We start from the raw sequence: 25,907 nt of genomic DNA on the forward strand, positions 1-25,907 counted from the left end.
GCAGAGAGAGTGAGAAAGAGAGACTCCCAAGCAGGTTCCACACAGCCAGCACAAAGCCCAATGTGGCTTTGAACCCACAAACAGTGAGATCATGACCCAAGCCAAAGTTAAAAGCTGGACGCTCAACTGACTGAGCCACCCAGGTGCCCCTGTTTTCTCTGATATTCTTAATCATTTGCTATGGGGAGCTAACCAACAGGTCTCAAGAACAGTAATCTTTTTCACAACTTTGCTTTGGTAGTAATTATAACTGGTTTTGTTAATACCAGTCCTAACGTTTCAACAATACCCATGTTAATAACTTCTAAAGCTTAGGACGTATTTACACAATTCCTTTCTACAGATTTCTGTTGAATATTAATCATAGGTCAGTCATCAGAAAACTAGTATTTTGATATTTAAATTCAATTCTTTTTAACATTGATATACATATTCTTAGGTTTGGGGTGTCTTCTGTACAAAATGGCAGCCCTTCTTTAAATTCTTTTCACACTGAAGCTTCAACTGATGCAAGATGCTTTTGTGTTCCTTTCCTACCAATTTCTGCTAACGAATGCTCTGACTTTATTGCACTACTGTACTTTACAGCTAGCAGTGCAATAGTATTGTCAAAGCATCTGAAAGCAGAATGCACACCAGAATTTTGATTCTTGCCTTACATCTTTCTTCATTATCTGTGAGTAATTTATTACAACCTTTGTTACTAAAAAGTATATAATTTTATTACCCAAAGTGTATGTTTTAGAAAGTCATAACTTGAAGAAAAAAAATTTTTTTAACTAAAAGCTCACTGTCATAATGCATTATGAAACACACTGACATAATACTTACTATAGCTAGAGTTGTTATGGCTTGTTTAAATGAGTAGTGCTTTGTATTTTGCTTCTTTCTATCACAGATTTGGATAGGTTCTGGCAAATCTTTTTTTTTTTGAGTTTTAAGGTGAATTAGTAAGTGATGAAAACAATCTCTGCTGTATATTTCATATGATAACTTGCCCCAAATCTTATTTGGTATTAATTTTGTGTACTATGTAGTTTGTACTTGAATTTAAAACTTAAGAATGCTTGTTTTAAAGTTCTTTTTTGTAATAATGAAATATAATAAAGTATACATTCATTACTTTTTTTATAATTGATTTTGAGATATAACTTACATACAATAAAACTTAGCAAATTTAGTTGTACAATTTGATGAGTTTTGACAAATGTGAACAGTCATGTAACCACCACCACAGACATAGTATAGAAAGAACATTTCTATCACCTAACGTTTCCTGCCCCTTTGTAGTCAACCTCCTCCCCTCAAACTTTCTGACAATCATTGATCTCTAGTTTTGCCTTTTCTAGAAGTTCACATAAATTGCATCATTTATAACTTGCAGTTTTTTGTGCCTGGCTTCTTGCACTTAACACAATAAGATTCATCCATGTTGTTGTACATATTAGTAGTTGGATCATTTTCATTGCTGCGTAGTATTCCATTGCTGTAGACTTACAAATTGTTTATCCATTTACTAGATTATGGATTTTGGGATGTTTGTAGGTTTTGCCTATTATGAATAAAGTTGTTGTGGTATTTATACATTGTGGTATAAGTCTTTGGACATAATGTTTTTTGTAATGTTTGGACGTAATGTTTTTGTTTCTCTGGGGTAGTGTGATAAAATATATGCTTCATCTCATAAGAAATTGCTGAAATCTTTACCAAAGCTGTGATTTAGGGTTCCAGTTTCACCACATCTTTACCAACATTTGGTATCTTGGTATTGTCAGTCTTCTTCATTTTAGCTATTCTAGTAGTTGTGTAGTGGTATCTCATTAGTTTAAATTTGCATTTCCAGAATGGCTAATGATATTGAACATCTTTTCATGTGCTTGTTTGCAGTTGATATGTCTTCTCTAGTGAAATATCTGTTGAAATCTTTGAATCAGTTTTCAAATTGAAATGTTTGTCTTTTTAATTATTATGAGAGCCCTTTAATTTTCTCTGTTATTTACCCTCTCACATAAAAACTTTTGATGAAGTCCAATTTACACATTTATTCTTCTATGGATTATGGTTTCTGTGTTCTATCTCACAAATCTTTGCCTAACTCAAGGTCACAAATGTTTCTTTTATATCTGTAGTTTTAGTTTTTACATTTAACTATTTGTATTTATTTATTAATGTTTACCTGTCTTTTTGAGAGAAAGAGAGAGACAGAGTGTGAGTGGGGGTGGGGCAGAGAGAGAAGGAGACACAGAATCCAAAGCAGGCTCCAGGCTCTGAGCTGTCAGCACAGGGCCCAACATGGGGCTCGAACACACAAGCCATAAGATCATGACCTGAGCCGAAGTCAGACGCTTAACCAACTGAGCCACCCCGGTGCCCCTATTTACTTTTTTTTAAAGTTTATTTTGAGAGAGAGAGAGACAGAGTTCCTGAGTGGGGGATGGGCAATAAGAAACTGAGATAGAATCCCAAGCAGCCTCCACACTGTCAGCACAGAGCAGGATATGGGGCTTGAACCCACAAACTGTGAGATCGTGATCTGAGCCAAAGTGAAGAGCGGGACATTTAACCAACTGAGCCATCCAGGTGCCCCTAGGTTTCACATTTAGATCTCTGTCCATTTAGAGTTAATTTTTGTATGTGGTATAAAGTGAGAGTAGTTCTTTTTATTTATTTTTCCATATGGCTATTCCCTTGTTCTTTGTTGAAAAGATTATCATTTCCCCATTGAATTACCTTAGCTCCTTTGTAATAAATCAGTTGAACAAGTGTGTATGGGTTGGTTTACTTATTTTTGAGCTATTTTTTTCCTTAATGTCATCTCATACTGTCATGATTGCTGTAGCTTTATAGTAAGTCTTGAAATCATCTAATATAATGCCTCAGACTTTGCTCTTGTTTTCTAAAAATTTTAAATTATTTTGCATTTCAAATAAGTTTTTTGTTTTGTTTTGTTTTGTTTTTTGTCAATTTCTACCAAAAAAGCCTGCTGGGATTTTGATTATGTTGAATTTAAAGAATAATTTGGGGAGATTTGATATTTTAAGAATGAATTTTCTGATTAATTAACATTATCTCTCCATTTATTAGATCTTTTAAAATTTCTCTCTGGGGTACCTGGTTGGCTTGGTCAGTTGGGCATCTATCTGACTCCTGATTTTGGGTCAGGTCATGAACTCATGGTCATGAGATTGAGCCTGGTTGGGCTCTGCACTGCCAGTGGAGAGCCTGCTTGGGAATCTTGCTCTTCGTCTCCATCTGCACCTCCCCTGTTTGCACCTGCACGTGCGCTCTCTCTCTCTCTCTCTCTCTCTCATTCTCTAAAAAATAATTCTCAACAGTGTTTTTTAGTTTTCAGTGTATAGGTCTTGTTTATAAGTTTTTCATAACCTGTGGAGTGTGACTTCTATTAGTGCTCTATATCATAAAAATAGACCAAAACTGTTATAATGTGTATTGCAAATAAATTGAATTTCAGAAAAAAGTAAGCTATTTGTTAAACAAATGTCCTTAAAAGCTGGAAGAATGGATGCAAGAGGGAAGAAAGATAGTTGAGATATTATTAGGCATCATTTGGACATCATTTGGTAGGGGATGAAGAACATGACTGCTTTTGATAAAACCATTTTATTCCCAAATTTTGTATATAAAGTCTTTGAGTTACCTCCCTTGCCTCCAGTGTGGCTGTTTTCTTCTTTGGCATTCATTCATTCATTCATTCATTCATTTAAAATGTTTATTCATTAAAAAAATTTATTTTAATGTTTTTATTTATTTTTGAGAGAGAGAGAGAGAGCAAGCAGGGTAGGGGCAGACTGAGACAGAGACACAGAATCTGAATCTGAAGCAGGTTCCAGGCTCTGAACTGTCAGCACAGAGCCTGACATGGGGCTGGAACCCATGAGCCATGAGATCATGACCTGAGCCAAAGTCAGACGCTTAACCGACTGAGCCACCAGGCATCCCCATTTGTTTGTTTGTTTGTTTGTTTGTTTGTTTGTTTTTGAGAGAGAGAGGGTGAAAGTGAGCAAGGGGCAGAGAGAGAGGGAAAGACAGAATCCCATGAGGGGCAGAGGGAGAGAATGCGAGAAAGAGAAGTGGGGCTCACCCTAAGTGGGACTCATGTTCACCTGAAGCAGGGCTCAAGCTCACCTGAAGCTGGGCTCAAGCTCAGCTGAGTTCACCCAATGCATGACTTGAACTCATGAATGGCGAGATCATGACCGAGCTGAAATCTAGAGTTGGGCTCTTAACCAACTGAGCCACTCAGACGCCTCTTAAACTGTATTTTTGATGTGAACACATCTTTGATTTAAAGAATAGGGTATGAGAGGCCATACATATGAACCCATTTAAAATCAAGTGGGAAGTTTTCTTCTTCCTTGGAGCAAAGTAAAAGTTTTAAAACAAAAAAATCTTACATTTGTTACCCAAATATAATACAAAGTTTCAATATTAATATCTCCGATAAATAAAATTTATTCTTTAAAAAAACTTTTTTGTTTATTTATTTTTGAGAGAGAGAGAGAAAGCATGAACAGGGCAGGGGCAGAGAGAGAGGGAGACACAGAATCCGAAGCAGGCTCCAGGCTCTGAGCTGTCAGCACAGAGCCTGGCATGGGGCTCGAACCCATGAACCGCAAGATCATGACCTCGAATGGTGAGATATCATGACCTGAGTAGAAGCTGGACACTTAACTGACTGAGCCACCCAGGAGCCACCAAATTTATTCTTAATTAGGCTTTTTTTTTGAGAGAGAGAGAGAGAGAGAGAGAGAGAGAATCCCAAGCAGGCTCCTTGATGTCAGCTCAGAGCCCAAGGTGGCTCTTGAACCCATGAACTGTGAAATCAGAACTTGAGCTGTGAACAAGAGTAGGATGCTTAATTGAGCATTAATTGATTAATGATTAAGCATTAATTGATGCTTAACTGAGCCACCCAGGCGCCCCTTCAATTAGATTTTTAAAAGGTTATACTTCCAATTTGTCTTAATATATAACATTTTAGAATTTTTTTCAAGTTTATTTATTTAGAGAGAGAGAAAAAGAGAGCAGGAGGAGCAGAGAAAAAGGGAGAGTGAGAGAATTCAATATATAACATTTTATTTATGTATTTATTTGTTTTTTATTTTTTAAAAGATTTCTTTTTTTTTTAAAAAAAGTTTATTTTCGAGAGAGACAGTGTAAGTGAGGTTGCGCATGCAAGCAGGGGAGGGGCAGAGAGAGAGAGATAAAGAGAGAGAGAGACAGAGGATCCAACGCAGGCTCTGTGCTGACAGCAGCGAGCCTGATGTGGGGCTCGAACTCACGAATTAGAGATCGTGACGTGAACCGAAGTTGGATGTTCAGCCGACTGAGCCACCCAGGTGCCCCAGTATGTAACACTTTAAAACTTTGAATAAGTCAATCCTTGATTCTTTGACTCAATGTTTTTGTTCTCATTTTATCAATGAGGAAATAATCTCAGTTTTTGCTAAGATTTTCATTTAGTAAGGAGTGGCTGGCTGGCTCAGTCCCAGGAATGGGTGAGTCTTGATCTCAGGGTCATGATTGAGCCCCATTTTGCCTGCAGAGATTACTTAAATAAAAACTTTAAAAAAAAAAAGATTTTCATGTAGTGACTGATTGTAAAATATGCCTACATTATTAGAACAATTTATTTTTGTCAGGAAATGTGAGAGTTTTGTAACTTTTATAAATTCCTCCTTTCTCCACTTAATCTGCCTAATTGTAAATGATAGTACTTCATACTTTCAGTAAGTGTTACTAGGGCAGGCTAGTACTAAAGTATAACATATTAACATGTTATGAAACTTATCTGAGAGACAGAGAAATTAAATACATTGAGACAGATGCCATGATGGGACAAGTAAATACCAGGTTCTATGGGGGGCACATTGGAAGGAGGTACCTAAGGGCACCTGGCTGTCTCAGTCAGAGGAGCCTGCAACACTTAATCTTGGGGGTGTGAGTTTGAGCTCCACGTTGTTGGTTGTAGAGATTACATAAATAAATAAAATTAAAAAAAAAAAAAGGAAAGAAAGCACAGGAGAAAATTTATTAAAAAAAAGAAAAGAAAAGAAAAGAGGCACCTAATCTGGGGAAGGCTTCTTGTTAGAGGTGAAATTTAATCTGAGACTTCAACGATGAGCTGGTATTAGCCAGTGAAGGAAACGGTAAATGTTCCAGGCAAAGGAAGCAGTGCATGTGAAAGGCTAGAGATGAGAGGTGTTACCCGACTGGGGGAAACTACCAGTGGGTCAGCAGTGTTGAGAAGGGGAGCAGTAAGGTTGAGAGGAAGAACCCATTATATCAATATTGTAGCTAATTTAAGTTGAAAACTTCTACCACACTGTTTTTCTTTATTATGTTCCTAAACATTTTATATATTTATGTTCTGTGGTAATCATGAACCTATGTTCTTTAATTAAAAAAATCTTTATATACATACATTTCAGGTTTTGGGTAAACTATAGGGAAATTTAACCTTTTTTTTTTTTTTTCAACTTTTTTATTTATTTTTGGGACAGAGAGAGACAGAGCATGAACGGGGGAGGGGCAGAGAGAGAAGGAGACACAGAATCGGAAACAGGCTCCAGGCTCCGAGCCATCAGCCCAGAGCCTGACGCGCGGGGCTCGAACTCACGGACCGCGAGATTGTGACCTGGCTGAAGTCGGACGCTTAACCGACTGCGCCACCCAGGCGCCCCTAACCTTTTTTTTTTTTTGAAATTTAACTTATGATTCTGTCATTGTGTATCGATTTTTGTGTTCTACATGCTTCATTGCCCTGTTTATTTCATGTAAGATAGCATAAACGAGAAGTCTAAAAAAAATAACCGAAAGGAATGTTTATCTGAATATTCTTGTAATAATACCATGTCTATCATTTACATGTACCACAGTGACCTACTCTGGTTTTTTCTTTCCCCCAAAGAAAATAGTAGTATCCTAGTAAAGTGAATGATTCACCCCAATTCTTTACTCTTCTGTGGATCCATATTCTATTGTGGTTTTTGTTGAGATATAATTGACATATATCATTATATTAACTTCAGATGTACAAAATAGTGATTCAGTATGTGTATATATTGTGAAATGATCACAGTAAGTCTAGTTAAACTCCATTACCACACATAGTTATATATTTTTCTACTTTTTTACTTATTTAAATTTTTCACAAGGCTTTAAGATCTACTCTCATCAACTTTCGAACATACGATACAATATTAACTATAGTCACCATACTGTACATTACATACCCCTGACTTACTTATTTTGTAACTGGAAGATTGTACCTGTGATGGGCAAAGTACATTTCCCTGCTTCTGGATGTGCTGTGGCCAGTGACATATGGATAGAGTGGACAGTGTGCCAACTCTGAATTTGAAAGGCTTTGTGTATTTCTGCTAACCCTGTTATCTCCATGAGAAGAATTATCTTCTGGTTCAAAGAGTATGAGAGACACCTGGCAATAGGACTGCAATGAGAGCCACCAAACTCAGCCTAACCTAGAGCACCAGATTCCAGCCAAGTTGCAGTTGAAATCAGGAGTTGGACGCTTGAATGACTGAGCCACCCAGGCACCCCAGAAATCAGTGATTTTAAAAAACAGCATGGATATTTGGCACGATGAATTCAGTGTGGCTGAGGTTGTAAGATATGAGGCACTGATGAAGAGCATGTTATTGTCATCTTGTGAAAAATTATACTAAAAGTTGGGATCAATTCTACAGGCATTGGAGACCCTAATGATCTTTTCTTTTTTTAAATAAAGATTTTATTTTTAAGTAATCTCTATCCAACATGGAGCTCAAACCTATAACCCCGAGATCGAGAGTCACACCCTACCAACTGATCTAGCCAGGTGCCCCAACCCAGATTTTTTTTTTTTTACCATTTAATTTGATTTATTATTATTTTTTTAATTTACATCCAAGTTAGCATATAGGGCAACAATGATTTCAGGAGTAGATTCCTTTTTTTTTTTTAATGTTTATTTATTTATTTATTTATTTATTTTATTTTTGAGACAGAGGGAGACAGCATGAGTGGTGGAGGGTCAAAGAGAGAGAGGGAGACATAGAATCCAAAACAGGCTCCAGGCTTTGAGCTGTCAGCACAGAGCCCGATGTGGGGTTTGGACCCACGAACCGTGAGATCATAACCTGAGCTGAAGTTGGACGCTCAACCGGCTGAGCCACCCAGGCACCCCAGGAGTAGATTCCTTAATGTCCCTTATCCATTTAGCCCATCCCCCCCCCCCCACAACCCCTCCAGTACCCTCTGTTTTCCATATTTAAGAGTCTCTTATGTTTTTGTCCCCCTTCCTGTTTTTATATTATTTTTGCTTCCCTTCCCTTATGTTCATCTGTTTTGTATCTTCAAGTCCTCATATGAGTGAAGTCATATGATATTTGTCTTTCTCTGACTGACTAATTTCATTTAGCATAATACCCTCTAGGTCCATCCACATAGTTGTGAATGGCAGGATTTCATTCTTTTTCATTGTTGAGTAATACTCCATTGTGTGTGTGTGTGTGTGTACCACATTTTCTTTATCCATTCATCCATCAATGGACATTTGGGTTCTTTCCATACTTTGGCTATTATTGATAGAGCTGCTATAAACATTGGGGTGTATGTGTCCCTTTGAAACAGCATACCTGTATCCCTTGGATAAATACCTAGTAGTGCAATTGCTGGGTTGTAGGGTAGTTCTATTTTTAATTTTTTGAGGAACCTCCATACTGTTTTCCAGAGTGGCTGCACCAGTTTGCATTCCCACCAGCAGTGCAAAAGAAATCCTCTTTCTCTGCATCCTCACCAGCATCTGTTGTTGCCTGAGTGGTTAATGTTAGCCATTCTGACAGGTGTGAGGTGGTACCTCAGTGTGGTTTTGATTTGTATTCCCCTGACGATGAGTGATGTGGAGCATTTTTTCATGTGTAAGTTGGCCATCTGGATGTCTTCTTTGGAGAAGTGTCTATTCATGTCTTTTGCCCATTTCTTCACTGGATTATTTGCTTTTTGGGTGTTGAGTTTGATAAGTTCTTTCTAGATTTTGGATACTAACCCTTTACCTGATATGTCGTTTGTAAATATCCTCTCCCATTCCATCAGTTGCCTTTTAGTTTTGCTGGTTGTTTCCTTTGCTGTGCAGAAGCTTTTTATTTTGATGAGGTCCCAAGAGTTCATTTTTGTTTTAGTTGTCCCTTGCCTCTGGAGACCTGTTGAGTAAGAAGTTGCTGAGGCCAGGTCAAAGACGTTTTTGCCTGCTTTCTCCTCTAGGATTTTAATGGCTTCCTGTCTTAGGTTTAAGTCTTTCATCCATTTTGAGTTTATTTTTGTGTATGGTGTAAGAAAGTGGTCCAGGTTTATTTTTCTGCATGTCATTGTCCAGTTTCCCAGCACTACTTGCTGAAGAGACTGTCTTTATTCTATTGGATATTCTTTCCTGCTTTGTCAAAGATGAGTTGGCCATATGTTTGTGGGTCCATTTCTGGGTTCTCTATTCTGTTCCATTGATCTGAGTGCCTTTTCTTGTGCCAGTACCACACTGTCTTGATGATTACAGCTTTGTAATACAGCTTGAAGTCCGCAACCCAATGATTTTTTTTTTTTTAACGTTTATTTATTATTGAGAGACAGAGAGACAGAGCATGAACATGGGAGGGGCAGAGAGAGGGGGAGACATAGAGTCTGAAGCAGGCTCCAGGCTCTGAGCAAGCAGGACTTGAACTCACAAACTGAGATCATGACCTGAGCTGAAGTCAGATGCTCAACCAACTGTGCCACCCAGGTGCCTCACCCCAATGATCTTTAAGTAAAGAGTGACTTAGTACAGAATGCCCTTAAACGCAAAAAAAATTTGCTTTTGGGCACCTGGGTGGCTCAGTTGGTTGTGTCCAAGTCTTGATTTAGGCTCAGGTCATGATCACAGGGTCATAGGGTTGAGCCCTGCATTAGGCTCCCCACTCAGCATGGAGCCTGCTTAAAGATTCTCTCTCTCTCTCTCTCTCTCTCTCTCCCTCTGCCCCCTCCCCTGCTCATGCGCGTGCTCTCTCTAAAAAAAAAACTGCTTTAAATAATTTTTATGCATGTAATATATGTTTATTGTAATTTCTTAGAAGACAGATATGTGAAATGAAAAACACCCTTCAATTCTATGACTATTAAGACATAGGTAAAATAGGCATTTTTTTGTAGGTATATCTTTTGGACTATTGTTTTTCTAAACCAAGTTTGTTAAATATATTTTGAAAATCTGGCCCTGTAGTCCATTATGTGTCCATAGAACACTTAACACAAATAATCTAGGATTCTGAAAGCTTTAAAAAAGTTAAATAGACTACCTTCAACTGATAAAACCAATCTTTTATAGGCAAGGGCTTGCGTATGTGTACTACCCTAATAATTGTAGGGTAGTACAATAACAGTAATAATAACAGTAATAATAATAATAATGGTAATAATTATAAGCCTACATATTAGAACCTGATGAACTTGGAGCTTCTGCTGTCTTTCTTCTGCTTTGATGTTACTATTTGCTGGAAATAACATGTCTGCAACCTGGTGCTTGTGCATATTAGTGCTTATCAGTTTTAGACATGCATTGGCATGTGTTTGTTCTATTTGGAAGAGACTGGATAATCAAGTCTCCAGCAGAAATATACAAAAAACAATTGTGATTTTGTATACATTAGAGGTGGCTCTCAACTTGTTGAGAACTTCAAATATTTCTTCTTAAAATAGGCTTTAGATGGTGGTTGGGTTCCCACGCTGTTTGTTCTTTCAAAGTAATGAATGTTCTTTCATCTTCCTTTTTGTCATTGAACATTTGGTTGTATATTAAAAACTCAGGGATATAAAAAGGTAGACAGGGCTTTTTCCATCAAGACATTTGAAATCAAGTGGTGATGCCACTGAGCAAATGATTATAATATAATAAATGAAATGGTAAGCTGGAGCCATGAATAAAAGAAAATGAGGGTAGATAAAGGTGTTTCAAAATCTGCATTGGAGAGAGGGGTGCATTCATTAAGTATTAGATTCTTTGGGAAAAAAAAAATAACCCAAAACAAAAAATATTGGATTCTTTGGTTGATAATATAACCTAGATCTGGAAGTATTACAATGCCCAGTTCTCCCTTTAAATAATGTTTCTAAGTTAAATGTATTTCTTTTTTAAAAATTTTTAATGTTTATTTTTGAGAGAGAGACAGAGAGAGTGAGTGGGGGGGGGGGGGGTGGCAGAGAGAGAGAGGGAGACAGAATCTGAAGCAGGCTCCAGGCTCTGAGCTGTCAGCACAGAGCCTGATGCCAGGCTTGAACTCATGAACCATGAGCTCATGACCCGAGCTGAAGTCAGATGCTCAACTGACTGCACTACCCAGGTGCCCCTGTAAAATGTATTTTTAAGCCTAGCTACTGAGTCTAGAATGTACCTCTACCAACTCCTCTCATCTCAGACAAGACTGCTGTATTTCTTCCTTTTCCTGTGATTTGATGCTGTTGGGACAAACTCATAAGCCGATGTGTCTGCTTTTTTACAGCACTGGTCCTTTTAAAAGGGAGCTCTATTGTGGCAGTAAGAATCTATAGGTTGTTTGTAAAAGGAAGTTTTTTTAACTTGGTCTGCAGTTCTTTCCTCCTTGCAGTTGAGTGGTATGTAATACAGTGTGCCATTTACTTTAAAGCCTTAAGCCAATTATAATAAAACTAGTATAACAATATTATATGTTTATGAAATTTGTAGCATATTGTAAAATTCAAAGTTATTTCCTAAACTATTCCTTTTTCCATTTTTTTAAGTATCTTCCCAGTCTGTTTCCAAGGATATTCAAATGGCAGAATGTAATTTGGCTGTCTTTGGGGCTTTAATATTGATCTCAATGGACTTTTCCCAGCTAAATTGCATATTTTATTTATCACTCTCAGGATGGGTATAAAAATTTCCATTTATTTTTGTTTCTGATTTAGAAGAAAACTGGCTTCTGAAAATATGAATGTCTTGTGTGTTTTTTCTTTAAAGCACTAGTTTTTTATTTTAAATATTATAATGTTCCTAAGAATAACGTCACTTAAAGGTAAATAAAGAGTAACCTCACGTTGCTTCTCAGCCTTTTGGCTAAGGTGGAGTGTAAAGAGTAACCTCACTGTTTACAAGGCTTTAAGAGACTAATTTAAAACTGACAAGGGCTAGTGAATGATGTTTAGCAGTATCAATTTGCTCCATTAATCAGACACTAATGAATTTTGGAGACTATATTAATTGGTCAGGAAATTTCCTACCATGTGACTAAAAAGTTTTCCTTTTATGACCAGATCCTAGAACCCTATCGATATTGTCTCTGCTGTGTAAATAGCTCTGAGTAGTGCAATATTGCTTATAGGGTTTTGGTGTTTGGGAAGAACAATGGGCAGGTTGCAGAAACTATGTAGCTGAAACTGAAGCAACATTCATCTTTGTTTAGGAAGAAAACAAATAGTAGAAGCTAATTCTTAATATAAACCTTAAATCTGAAACTCAAATGTTGATTTTTAATGTCTTAGGAGGAAATTTATCTTCTAAATTTTAACATTTTGATAAATTAAAAGGGTTTATTTGTAGAATTATGAAATAATAGAATGATAGTGTTGAAGGGGACCTTAGATTTCCAACTCTCTCATTTAATAGAAGAGACCCAGAGAGATGGAAGACTTACTTAGGGCCACATAGCTTGTTAGGGATAACAGGGTTAGAACTTTTACCATGTATCTCAATCCTTTTCTTTTTCCTGGACCATACGACTAGATTGTGTTCAGAGGGAATTTTTATAAATTTATTTTATTTATTTATTATTTTTTTTAAGTTTATTTATTTTGAGAGAGCAAGTGAGCACGAGCAGGGCAGGGGCGGAGAGAGGGAGAGAGAGAATCCCAAGCAGGCTCTGTGCTGTCAGGGTGGGGCCCACGAACTGTGAGATCATGACCTGAACCAAAATCAAGAGTACTGACACTTAATTAACCGAGCCACCCAGGTGCCTCCAGAAGGAGTTTTTTAATAGGCTAACCAGTGATAGATTTGAAACTGAAAAAAACCCAAACTTTAACTTTAGGTAAAGTCTTTACATTTGTCCCCCATCTATGTGACTTTTATTGGCTTTAATGTTATGTATATCACATATAGACTTTGGTTCAACTGCTTAAAAAACATACTAATGAAAATACAACTAGAGGCAAATCACTTAGATTTTTTTATTTTTAAATGTTTATTTTTGAGAGAGCACACATATGTGCGCACCTGAGCAGGGGAGGGGCAGAGAGATTGGGGGATAGAGGATCTGAAGCAGGCTCTGTGCTGACAGCTGAGATCCCCATCCTGGGGCTCGGACTCACAAACAGAACTGTGAGATCATCACCTGAGCCAAAGTTAGGCGATAACCCACTGAGCCACCCAGGCGCCCCTAGACTATTTCTTCATTTATAAAATGAAGAGTTCAAATCAGTGAATCTTGAACAATTGCATTGGTATCCTTTTCTTTTTTGTTCCCTGCTTATTCCCTAGCCCACTGATTCACTAATGAGTAAATACTTGCCCTGTGTATTATCACAAAATATTCTGTTCAATTCTTCATAGAGGATTACATTCTACTTTCAAGCTGTTTTCCCATTCTACTTTCAAGCTTTTTCTTTTAAAAAGTTTTTAATTGTGATAAAATATATATAACAAAATTTACCATTTTATCAATTTTAAGTTTACAGTTCAGTGGTATTAAGTACATTCTTATTGTTGCATAACCATTACCACCATGCATTTCCAGAACTTCATTTTTCCTAACTGAAACTCTGTACCCATTGAACGATAACTCCCCATTCCCTCCTCCCCCTGTCTTTGAAAGTCTGTTTACAATTCTGTGTAACTTCTGAAACATTTTTCAAATAGAAATGTGGGTACATTACTCAAGGTGGGGGTGGGAATTTTAAAAAATCTTTTTAAAGCAGAAGTAAGTATACATAGCAGCTAGGGGGAGGAAGAGGTGGGAAATCCTGATTTTTAGCATTTGCCAGTTTCCCTGGTGTAAATATTTACACCTTGACCAATTTCATACTACCAGCATGATGTCATTGAAAGTGGATTTGGGAGGACATGCACAGTAGTAGCACATGATACAGTATTTTCACTATATACATATGATAGATCTCAAGAGTATATATAATAGTAATATATAGTAAAATAACTAGGAAGTTATGGTTTTTTAGTATGTATTTATTTTTAATAATTTATTTAGTGGTACATTTATAGAATTTAAATTTTAGTTATACCTGTGTTTAACAATTGTGGTTTGCAAACAGTTTTGAAAATTTAGCTGAGTTTATCATATCATTGATTGGAAGCACCCTCTTTGGTATCTTATTAAAATGTAAGTTACTTAAAAGCAGGAACCACTTATTGTTGATACAGTTCGATGATTTTATTTTATATTTTTAAAAAGTTTATTTATTTTGAGAGAGGGAAAGTGCAATAGAGAGAGAATCCCTAGCAGCCTCCATGCTGTCAGCACAGAGCCCGACTTGGGACTCCATCTCACAAATGGAGAGATCATGACTTGAGCTGAAATCAAGAGTTGCACACTTAACCGACTGAGCCACCCAGGTGCCCCATTTTGATGATTTTAATAAACAGTGGACCTCAAGGTATAACAGGAAGCCATAGCTAAAACTGCTGTCTTGAAAAGAAAACATTGTTAAATGGTCTTTGAGATTATGCTGGTTAAACTTTAAGCAGAACTAAAATATCAAATTAAAAACCACCACATCTGTTTAAGAATTTCCATTTCATAAACAAGTTAAAAGTCTCCTAAAGATTTTTTTTTTTTTTTTTAGTTCCAGTGTAGTTAACCTATAGTTTTATATTACTTTCAGGTGTAAAATACAGTGATTCAACAGTTCCATATATTACTCAGTACTCATAAAGATAAGGGTACTCTTAATCCCCTTCACATATTTCACCTATCCCCCCACATCCCCTCTGTTTGCTCTCTGTGGTTAAGTGTTTTTTGGTTTCTCTCTGTCTTCCTTTTTCCTTTGCTCATTTTTTTGTTTCTTAAATAATACAGATGAGTGAAATCATATGGTATTTGTCTTTCTCTGACTGGCTTATTTCACTAGATACTCTCTAGCTCTATCTATATTGTTGGAAATGGCTAGATTTCATTCTTTTTAATTGCCCAATAGTATTCCATTATGTATGTGTGTGTATGTGTATATATATCACATATTCTTTATCTATTCATTTATCAATGGACACTTGGACTGATTCCATAGTTTGGCTATTGTAAATAATGCTACAATAAACATCGGGGTGAATATATCTCCTTGAATTACTGTTTTGTATTCTTTGGGTAAATATTCAGTAGTGCAATTACTGGATCGTAAGGTAGTTCTAGTTTTAACTTGTTGAGGAACCTCTATACTATTTTCCACAGTGGCTGCACCAGTTTGCATTCCCACCAAGACTGCATAAGCGTTCCTTTTTCTCTATGTCCTTACCAAACTTGCTGTTTCTTGAGTTTTTTATTTTAGCTATTCTGACAGGTGTGAACTGATCTCTCACTGTGGTTTTGATTTGCATTTCCCTGATGATGAGTGATGTTGAACATCTTTTCATGTGTCTGTTGGCCATCTATATATCTTTGGAGAAATATCTGTTCATGTCTTCTGCCCATTTTTTGATTGGATTATTTGTTTTTTGGGGGTGTTGAGGTGTGGCAGTTCTTTACATATTTTGGATATTAACCCTTTATCAGATATGTCTTTTGCAATATCTTCTCCCATTCAGTAGGTTGAAAGATTCTGCCTTGAGGTGATCCTGGAGCCACAGATCCCATAATTCTTAGAATTCTGTGATAACTTAAAAGTTTTAGAAACTTTTATTTAAAATTATGCTTTAAGGGTATCTGGCTGGCTCAGTTGGTGGAACATGTGACTCTTGGTCTCAGGGTTGTGAGTTTGAGCCCCACATTGGGTGTAGAGATTACTTAAAAATAAAATCTTTTAAAAAATAAAATTATGCTTTAGACTGTTACATAATGCCTTGAACTATATATAAAGCCATGGGAGTGTAGTCTTTTTCAATCATTAAACAAATCAGGTCTTGAATGCTTTGAGTCTTTGTTAATTGGATTTGCCCTCTTCCTTGTCCCTTTCCCTTTCCCCATATTTTCCATCCACGTTATATAGGTTAGTAATATTTTTTTTTTAATGTAAAGGAAAAGTTAATCCCCAAGCATATTTCAATATGGGAAATTATGCCAACAGGAATTTTCTTTATATACATACACATATGCATATGTAGTAATTAGTAATCTGCTTAATGAAATCTAATCATTGTACAATTTAATCATGACATCTAATCTGGCAAGTGTATAAGCAAATAAAAAACCTTCATTTTTGGAAAACACTTAAAAATTTTTTTTCAACGTTTATTTATTTTTGATAGACAGAGACAGAGTGTGAGTGGGGGAGGGTCAGAGAGAGAAGGAGACAGAATCTGAAGCAGGATTCAGACTCTGAGCTGTCAGCACAGAGCCCGATGTGGGGCTTGAACTCATGAACCATGAGATCATGACTTGAGCCGAAGTCTGACACATAACTGGTGGACACTTAACCACCCAGGTGCCCCTGAAAAACATTTTAAGTATAGGTTTTAATTAACAACTTCTATATTTGTTTTTCTGATTCATAGCAACTCCCTGCTGTTAGAGATGGAAATCAGATACAGATTCTTAGAAAAAAATTAAAAACAAAAACTGACTTTCTCTTTTTCTTCTATTTCTATTCCAAAAGGTTTCGGTTATAAAGATAGAATTTTGGTAATTACAAAGTATTCCATTCAAATTTAGGTCAATAATGAGAGAAATTATTAGTGATAGAAGCTTTAGTGTATTTCTGATACTCTGTTCAATTTGACGGTTCTGACCTTAGAAGCATTTTAACTTCTGAGACCCATTTTATTTTACTCCACATTCCAAAGTAGAAGTCTCAGTTTACCTTTTTTTTTTTATAACAAAAATATCTGTACATCATTTCTCATTAGACCTGATGACTACTTTTAACAGTTTTTGTTGGCTTTTGTTCTTTCCACTAAGGCTTCAAAATATGAAGAACCAATCTTTAGTCCAGAGCCTAACCCCTTGGTAAGGTCTGAACCTTCTCCCCAAAGCAGTCTTCTTGGTTGTGGCCTAGGAATGGGAGACTATTCCTGAAAAAAACATGTTTTGCCTTTCATAGTAAACTCAAAGGATCCTGGTTGTTTCCCTGATAAATTCAAGACAGCACATGCTTTAAGATTATGTAAAAGAAGCACAATTTCCAAAAATTAAGAATACTTTATGTTTATACCACATTTAGAGATAGACCACTTTTAACACTCTGATCTATATGCTTCCCAACTTTTCTATATGTACGCACACATGTATTTTACAGCCTGTGCTAGTTTTCCCCTTTTTTCTCTCCCTTAGAGATTTACTGCAGATCAAGGACCCATGCTTGGACTCAGGTTCAGTAAACTGGGGTTATTCAGACTACTACTCCTGTATATATGTAGCCTTTTCTTGTATAATTTATGTCTCTTTAAGGTATCTAATTTTGATCTGTGTGGCAAACACTTGTAGTTCATTGTTTAATGGGGTTGCAGATGATGGTAACATTGCAGGTATCCCTGAAAATAAATTTGTTGTGTGTTTTAACTTGAACATTTCCTACCAGAGTTAGAAAAACAGTACCTAACTGATGAGAGTGTCACTGATCTTGGGAATTTTGGAAACTGTTGTTAGTTCTTGTGTTAATATGTGACAGTGGTTACTTAGTGTCTTAATTTTAGCTCTAAATCTAAGAGAGATGCATAGAGAAACAACTTTCAAAATGTTAACTAGTTTTTAAATTTTTAATAGAAGCATGGGTATTATAAATGATGGAGGTTTTATATACTTATTTCCATATTTCTAAAATTAGTATATCTCATATTGAAATGCTAAAAAAATGTAAATATAAAAGAATAGTTAACAGTTATCATGTTTATTAGTATGTCTTTTGGTTCACAAAAAATGATTTATGCTGATCTCTAGTTCCAGAAAGCTGACTCTGATCTGGATTACATTCAATACAGGCTGGAATATGAAATCAAGACTAATCATCCTGATACAGCAGGCAAGGTAATCTGCAAAAGAAATATATTTTTAACAGATTATTTTATTAAAAGATTTTCTGATAATATTTCTAATAGCAGTATAATTTAAATTATTAAGTAATAAATTTATAGAACCTTAAAATATTTTTGTGTTGGAAACTTGATCACAGCATACCAGAGAGATTATACCCATAGTCAAGGAAATTTGTGGCTCTTATTTATTTATTTATTTATTTATTTATTTTGAGAGAGAGAAAGAGAGAGAATCCCACGAGGGCAGAGAGAGTGAAAGAGAGAGAGAGAGAGGGAGAGAGAGAAACCCGAAGCGGGGCTCAAGCTTACCTGGTGCAGGACTCGAGCTCACCTGATATGGGGCTCAAACTCAAGAACTGTGAGACCATGACCTGAGCCAAAGTTGGATGCTTAACTGACTGAGCCACGCAGGTGCCCTGGCTACTTTTTTTTAACCCTTAACCAAGAATTATTGAATCCAAAGGTACCAACTACTGTGGAAGCCTCTGAAATTCTGAGAGTATAGTTATCTCTAGAGTGTTGGTTAAATAAGAAAGGAGAAACCATGGCAGTCACGATACTCTCTGAGGAAGATGATGATGTACTATAAATTTGTTATATGAACTGTGATTTTTGCATAAAATTATGTACTTAGTTATTCTAAGTTTAGATTGATTAGAAATATTAACTCTGTTTATATACCATAAAATTATAACTATGTGTCCACATGCCCATGGAGATATAAACAATTATTTTAAAGTAGTTTTTTTTTTTTTTTAAGTTTATATTTGAGAGAGAGAGAGTGAGAGAGAGAGAGCACAAGTGGGGAATGGGCAGAGAGGGAGAGAGAGAGAATCCCAACCAGGCTTCGTACTACCAGTCAGAGCCCCATGCAGGGCTGGAACCCATGAACCCCGAGATCATGACCTGAGCTGAAGTTGGACGCTTAACCCACTGAGCCACCCAGGCACCCTAAGGAGATAGTTTTTAAGCATTGTCTGTTAACATTAATTGACCACTTATAATGTTTCTCTCTGACACCACTTGCCAACAGACAAGAGATATCATATAATTTTGAAAAAAATTTTTTATACAATTAGGAATTATTTTGAATTAGGTGGAAGTGCAAATTAAAATAACACTTCTTTTTATTACCCTCCCTCCCCCCCCCCAAAAAAACCCCCATTGTTTTATTGAAGTTAGTTGACACAGAATGTTACATTAGTTTCAGGTGTACAACATAGTGAGTGGACAACTCTATACATTATGCTATCTATGCTCAACACAACTGTAGTTACCACCATCTCTTACCATACAACACTATAACAGTATCATTGATTTATATTCCCTATGCTGTACATTTCATCCTGTGACTTACTCATTCCATAACTAGAAGCTTCTACCACCCACTCCCTTCATCCGTTTTGTCCATCCCATCATCCTTCTCCCCTCTGGCAACTGCCAGTTTGTTCTCTGTATTTATGATGGTTTCTGCTTTGTTTGTTTGTTCATTTGTTTTGTTTTATGGTTTCTACATATAAGCAAAATCATATGGTATTTGTCTTTCTCTGTCTGACTTATTTTCACTTAGCATAATACCTTTTTGTCCCAACATGTTGTTCCAAATGACAAGCTCTCATTCGTTTTTATGATTGGGTAATATTCCATCATACATAGATACCACATTTTCTTTATATTCATCTAACACATAGGTTGCTTCTATATTTTTGCTATTGTAAAGTAATGCTGTAATAAACATAGGTGTGCATGTATCTTTTCCAATTAGCCTTTTTGTTTTCTTTAGTGTGTGTGTGTCTGTGTGTGTGTATTCTCTTTGGGTAAATACTAAATACTAGTGGAATTAACTGGATCATATGGTATTTTCATTTTCAATTTTCTGAGGAACCTCCATACTATTTTCCACAGTGGCTGCACCAATTTGCATTCCCACTGACAGTGCATAAAAGTTCCGTTTTCTCTACATTCTCATCAACACTTATTATTTCTTGTCTTTTTTGGTACTAGCCATTTGATAGGTATAAGGTGTTATTTGTTGCAGTTTTGATTTGCATTTCTCTGATGATTAGTGATATAGAGCATCTTTTCATGTATCTGTTGGCCATCTGTATGTCTTCTTTGGAAAACTATCTATTTAGGTCCTCTGCCCATTTTTTTGTTTTTGTTTTTGTTTTTGTTATCAAGTTTCTTTATTGCCTTTTTATTTATACCTGTCCCCTGTCTTACCTGTTTTTATCATTAATGACATTGACTTTTTAATTAAAGAATCTAGGCCTGTTGTCTTATAAATTAGTCTGTAATTTTGATTTTTCTGATTATTTACTTGCGAATAGCTTCCGTTTGGATATTTTCATCAGAATACAATAGGTAATGTTGTTAACATCACATTGTATCATATCCAGAGAGATGTTAAGTTTGATAATTTGATTAAGATGTCTCCTGTCATGTTCATACATTATTAAAAAATACTTTGAGGGTTTGTTGATATCCTGTTCATCCATTGGTTATAGAACCCAGTGATGATATCTGCCTGAATAAATTATATCAGTGATTGCAAAAAAGTGATTTTGTAATTCTCTCACTAATTGTGTATTTTTTACCCAGTATTCTTCTGTGAAAATAAATTTTCACTGTCCCCTCCTTTCTTTCCTTTCCTATGGACTTGGAAACTTGTTTTTGTTCAATATATCAATAACTATTGTAAACACCATTGCTTTTAATACTTCATCTCCTCAAAGTTGTCCAGTGGGGAGGACCCCTCAGTGCCTCCTCAATCAGTCTTTGTGCACTTTTTTGCTTTCTGGTGCATTAAGTCACATTGTACCTTCTATCCAAACCATTACCAATACTTCCTTCAAAGAAATTAGTTCCTTTTACAGGGAAATGATGTTTAGAAAGCAAGAATTGTCCAATTCTCTTGCATATTGGAAAAATCATTTTACTTATGTGAATTTTGCATTTGTCATTTACTTCCCGCACTTCTTTTCTGCTGTTTTGTAGTATCTAAAGAAAGGTCATGTGTTAGGCCTTTTTGAATATCATGTTTTTTAGTGAGGCTGTTATATTTGGTTATGCAATTTGCTCAAGAATATTGTGCAGGAGGCACTGGTGCTAGTAAATTATAGCTTTAATTCCAGCAATCACTTTGAGAATTTTTGAAGCCTGCTGTGTTCCTGTGCCAGTGGGTTATCTTCTTGCAACTTCTGTTGTTTCCTCTTCAGAGGAAGAAGATGCTTCAGGCAACAGATGGACATGGCTCAAAGAGAAAGCATGTAGCTAATAAGTCTTCATCTGTTTATTGATCTCTGTTCTTCCAACTTTGTTTAGCAGCCTGTTTGTCTGGATTAAGAGTCTATATCAGACAAAATAAAGATGACACCTCTAACTTTTCCTTGCTCTTCTGTAGCAAAGAAGAGGCCCCAACATAGGCATTACCAGCTTTCCCTGTGGCTACCCTCACTCCATTTCTCAGTCTTTCTTTTTATTATTATTATTATTATTATTTTTTTAATATGAAATTTATTGTCAGATTGGTTTCCATACAACACCCAGTGCTCATCCCAACAAGGTGCCCTCCTCAGTACCCCTCACCCACCCTCCCCTCCCTCCCATCCCCCATCAACCTTCGGTTTGTTCACAGTTTTTAAGAGTCTCTTATGTTTTGGCTCCCTCCCTCTCTAACCTTTTTTTTTTTTTCCTTCCCCTCCACCATGGTGTTCAGTTAAGTTTCTCAGGATCCACATAAGAGTGAAAACATATGGTATCTGTCTTTCTCTGTATGGCTTATTTCACTTAGCATAACACTCTCCAGTTCCGTCCACGTTGCTACAAAAGGCCATATTTCATTCTTTCTCATTGCCAACTAGTATTCCACTGTGTATATAAACCACAATTTCTTTATCCATTCATGAATTGATGGACATTTAGGCTCTTTCCATAATTTGGCTATTGTTGAAAGTGCTGCTATAAACATTGGGGTACAAGTGCCCCTATGCATCAGCACTCCTGTATCCCTTGGGTAAATTCCTAGCAGTGCTATTGCTGGGTCATAGGGTAGATCTATTTTTAATTTTTTGAGGAACCTCCACACTGTTTTCCAGAGAGGCTGCACCAGTTTGCATTCCCACCAACAGTGCAAGAGGGTTCCCGTTTCTCCACATCCTCGCCAGCATCTATAGTCTCCTGATTTGTTCATTTTAGCCACTCTGACTGGCATGGAGTGGTATCTGAGTGTGGTATTGATTTGTATTTCCCTGATGAGGAGCGATGTTGAGCATCTCTTCATGTGCCTGTTGGCCATCTGGATATCTTCTTGAGAGAAGTGTCTATTCATGTTTTCTGCCTATTTCTTCACTGGATTATTTGTTTTTCGGGTGTGGAGTTTGGTGAGTTCTTTTTGATTTTGGATACTAGCCCTTTGTCCGATATGTCATTTGCAAATATGTTTTCCCATTCCGTTGGTTGCCTTTTAGTTTTGTTGATTGTTTCCTTTGCATTGCAGGAGCTTTTTATCTTCATGAGGTCCTAATAGTTCATTTTTCTTTCAATTCTCTTGCCTTTGGGGATGTGTCAAGTAAGAAATTGCTGCGGCTGAGGTCAGAGAGGTTTTTTTTTGCTTTCTCCTCTAGGGTTTTGATGGTTTCCTGTCTCACATTCAGGTCCTTTATCCATTTTGAGTGTTGTCCAGCTCTCCCAGCACCATTTGTTAAAGAGACTGTCTTTTTTCCATTAGATATTCTTTCCTGCTTTGTCAAAGATTAGTTGGCCATACTTTTGTGGGTCTAGTTCTGGGGTTTCTATTCTATTCCATTGGTCTATGTGTCTGTTTTTGTGCCAATCCCATGCTGTCTTGATGATTACAGCTTTGTAGCAGAGGCTAAAGTCTGGGATTGTGATGCCTCCCGCTTTGGTCTTCTTCTTCAAAATTACTTTGGCTATTTGGGGTCTTTTGTGGTTCCATACAAATTTTAGAATTGCTTGTTCTAGCTTTGAGAAGAATGCTGGTGCAATTTTGATTGGGACTACATTGAATGTGTAAATAGCTTTAGGTAGTATTAACATTTTAACAATATTTATTCTTCCAATTCACAAGCATGGAATGTTTTTCCATTTCTTTATATCTTTCCTTCATAAGCTTTCTATAGTTTTCAGCATACAGTTCTTTTACATCTTTGGTTAGGTTTATTCCTAGGTATTTTATGATTCTTGGTGCAATTGTGAATGGGATCAGTTTCTTTATTTGTCTTTCTGTTGCTTCATTATTAGTGTATAAGAATGTAACTGATTTCTGTACATTGATTTTGTATCCTGTGACTTTGCTGAATTCTTGTATCAGTTCTAGCAGACTTTTGGTGGAGTCTATAGGGTTTTCCATGTATAATACCATGTCATCTGCAAAACAGTGAAAGCTTGACTTCATCTTTGCCAATTTTGATGCCTTTGATTTCCTTTTGTTGTCTGCTTGCTGATGCTAGCACTTCCAACTCTGTGAAACAACAGCAGTGAGAGTGGACATCCCTGTCTTGCTCCTGATCTCAGGGGGAAAGCTCTCAGTTTTTCCCCATTGAGGATGATATTAGCTGTGGGCTTTTCATAAATGGCTTTTATGACGTTTAAGTATGTTCCTTCTATCCCGACTTTCTCGAGGGTTTTTATTAAGAAAGGATGCTGAATTTTGTCAGATGCTTTTTCTGCATCGATTGACAGGATCATATTTTTTCTGCATCGATTGACAGGATCATATGTTTCTTATCTTTTCTTTTATTAATGTGATGTATCACATTGATTGATTTGCACATGTTAAACCAGCCCTGCAGTCCAGGAATGAATCCCACTTGATCGGTGAATAATTCTTTTTACATGGTGTTGAATTCGATTTGCTGGTATCTTGTTGAGAATTTTTGCATCCATATTCATCAGGGATGTTGGCCTGTAGTTCTCTTTTTTTGCTGGGTCTCTGTCTGGTTTGGGAGTCAAAGCAATGCTAGCTTCATAGAATGAGTGGAAGTTTTCCTTCCCTTTCTATTTTTTGGAACAGCTTGAGAAGGATAGGTATTATCTCTGCTTTAAATGTCTGGTAGAATTCCCCAGGGAAGGCATCTGGTCCTGGACTCTTATTTGTTGGGAGATTTTTGTTAACTGATTCAATTTCTTTGCTGGTTATGGGTCTGTTCAAGTTTTCTATTTCTTCCTGTTTGAGTTTTAGAAGTGTGTGGGTGCTTAGGAATTTGTCCATTTCTTCCAGGTTGTCCAGTTTGTTGGCATATAATTTTTTATAGTATTCCCTGATAATTGCTTGTATTTCTGAGGGATTGGTTGTACTAATTCCATTTTCATTCATGATTTTATCTATTTGGGTCATCTCCCTTTTCTTTTTGAGAAGCCTGGCTAGAGGTTTATCAATTTTGTTTATTTTTTCAGAAAACCAACTCTTGGTTTCATTGATCTGCTCTACAGTTTTTTTGATTCTGTATTGTTTATTTCTGCTCTGATCTTTATTATTTCTCTTCTTCTGCTGGGTTTGGGGTGTCTTTACTGTTCTGCTTCTATTTCCTTTAGGTGTGCTGTTAGATTTTGTATTTGGTATTTTTCTTGTTTCTTGAGATAGGCCTGGATTGCAATGTATTTTCCTCTCAGGACTGCCTTGGCTGCATCCCAAAGCATTTGGATTGTTGTATTTTCATCTTCGTTTGTTTCCATATATTTTTTAAGTTCTTCTCTAATTGCCTGGTTGACCCATTCATTCTTTAGTAGGGTGTTCTTTAACCTCCATGCTTTTGGAGGTTTTCCAGACTTTTTCCTGTGGTTGATTTCAAGTTTCATAGCATTGTGGTCTGAAAGTGTGCATGGTATGATCTCAATTCTTTTATACTTATGAAGGGCTGTTTTGTGACCCAGTATGTGATCTATCTTGGAGAATGTTCCATGTGCACTTGAGAAGAAAGTATATTCTGTTGCTTTGGGATTCAGAGTTCTAAATATCTGTCAAGTCCATCTGATTCAATGTATCATTCAGGGCCCTTGCTTCTTTTTTGATCCTGTGTCTAGATGATCTATCTATTGTTGTAAGTGGAGTATTAAAGTCCCCTGCAATTACCACATTCTTATTTATAAAGTTGCTTATGTTTGTGATTGTTTTATATATTTGGGGGCTCCGGTATTTGGCGCATAGACATTTATAATTGTTAGCTCTTCGTGATGGATAGACCCTGTAATTATTATTTAATGCCCTTCTTCATCTCTTGTTACAGCCTTTAATTTAAAGTCTAGTTTGTGTGATGTAAGTATGGCTACTCCAGCTTTCTTTTGACTTCCATAGCATGATAGATAGTTCTCCATCCCCTCACTTTCAATCTGAAGGTGTCCTGAGGTCTAAAATGAGTCTCTTGTAGACAGCAAATAGATGGGTCTTGTTTTTTCATCCATTCTGATACCCTATGTCTTTTGGTTGGTGCATTTGGTCCATTTACGTTCAGTGTTATTATAGAAAGATGTCGGTTTAGAGTCATTGTGATGTCTGTAGGTTTCATGCTTGTAGTGATGTCTCTGGTACTTTGTGGTCCTTGCAACATTTCACTCACAGAATCCCCCTTAGGATCTCTTGTAGGGCTGATTTAGTGGTGATGAATTCCTTCAGTTTTTGTTTGTTTGGGAAGACCTTTATCTCTTCTATTCTGAATGACAGACTTGCTGGATAAAGGATTCTCGGCTG

General features: G+C 36.5%; 1 protein-coding gene across 2 annotated transcripts in view; it reads left to right on the top strand.

Annotated features, from left to right (window-relative positions):
- SKA2 (spindle and kinetochore associated complex subunit 2) overlaps nt 1–25,907 on the top strand; it is a 46,393-nt gene that overhangs the window by 4,559 nt on the left and 15,927 nt on the right. The window contains exon 2 of one of the 2 annotated variants that reach the window (XM_015088418.3): nt 18,105–18,191. The exons of the other annotated variant lie outside the window; for it this stretch is intronic. Within the exon in view, the coding sequence (XP_014943904.2) occupies nt 18,105–18,191 (87 nt within the window). The remainder of the gene's footprint in view (nt 1–18,104; nt 18,192–25,907) is intronic. 2 annotated transcript variants of the gene reach the window in all.

This window comes from Acinonyx jubatus, chromosome E1 (assembly GCF_027475565.1).
Source record: "Acinonyx jubatus isolate Ajub_Pintada_27869175 chromosome E1, VMU_Ajub_asm_v1.0, whole genome shotgun sequence".
NCBI lineage: Eukaryota > Metazoa > Chordata > Mammalia > Carnivora > Felidae > Acinonyx > Acinonyx jubatus.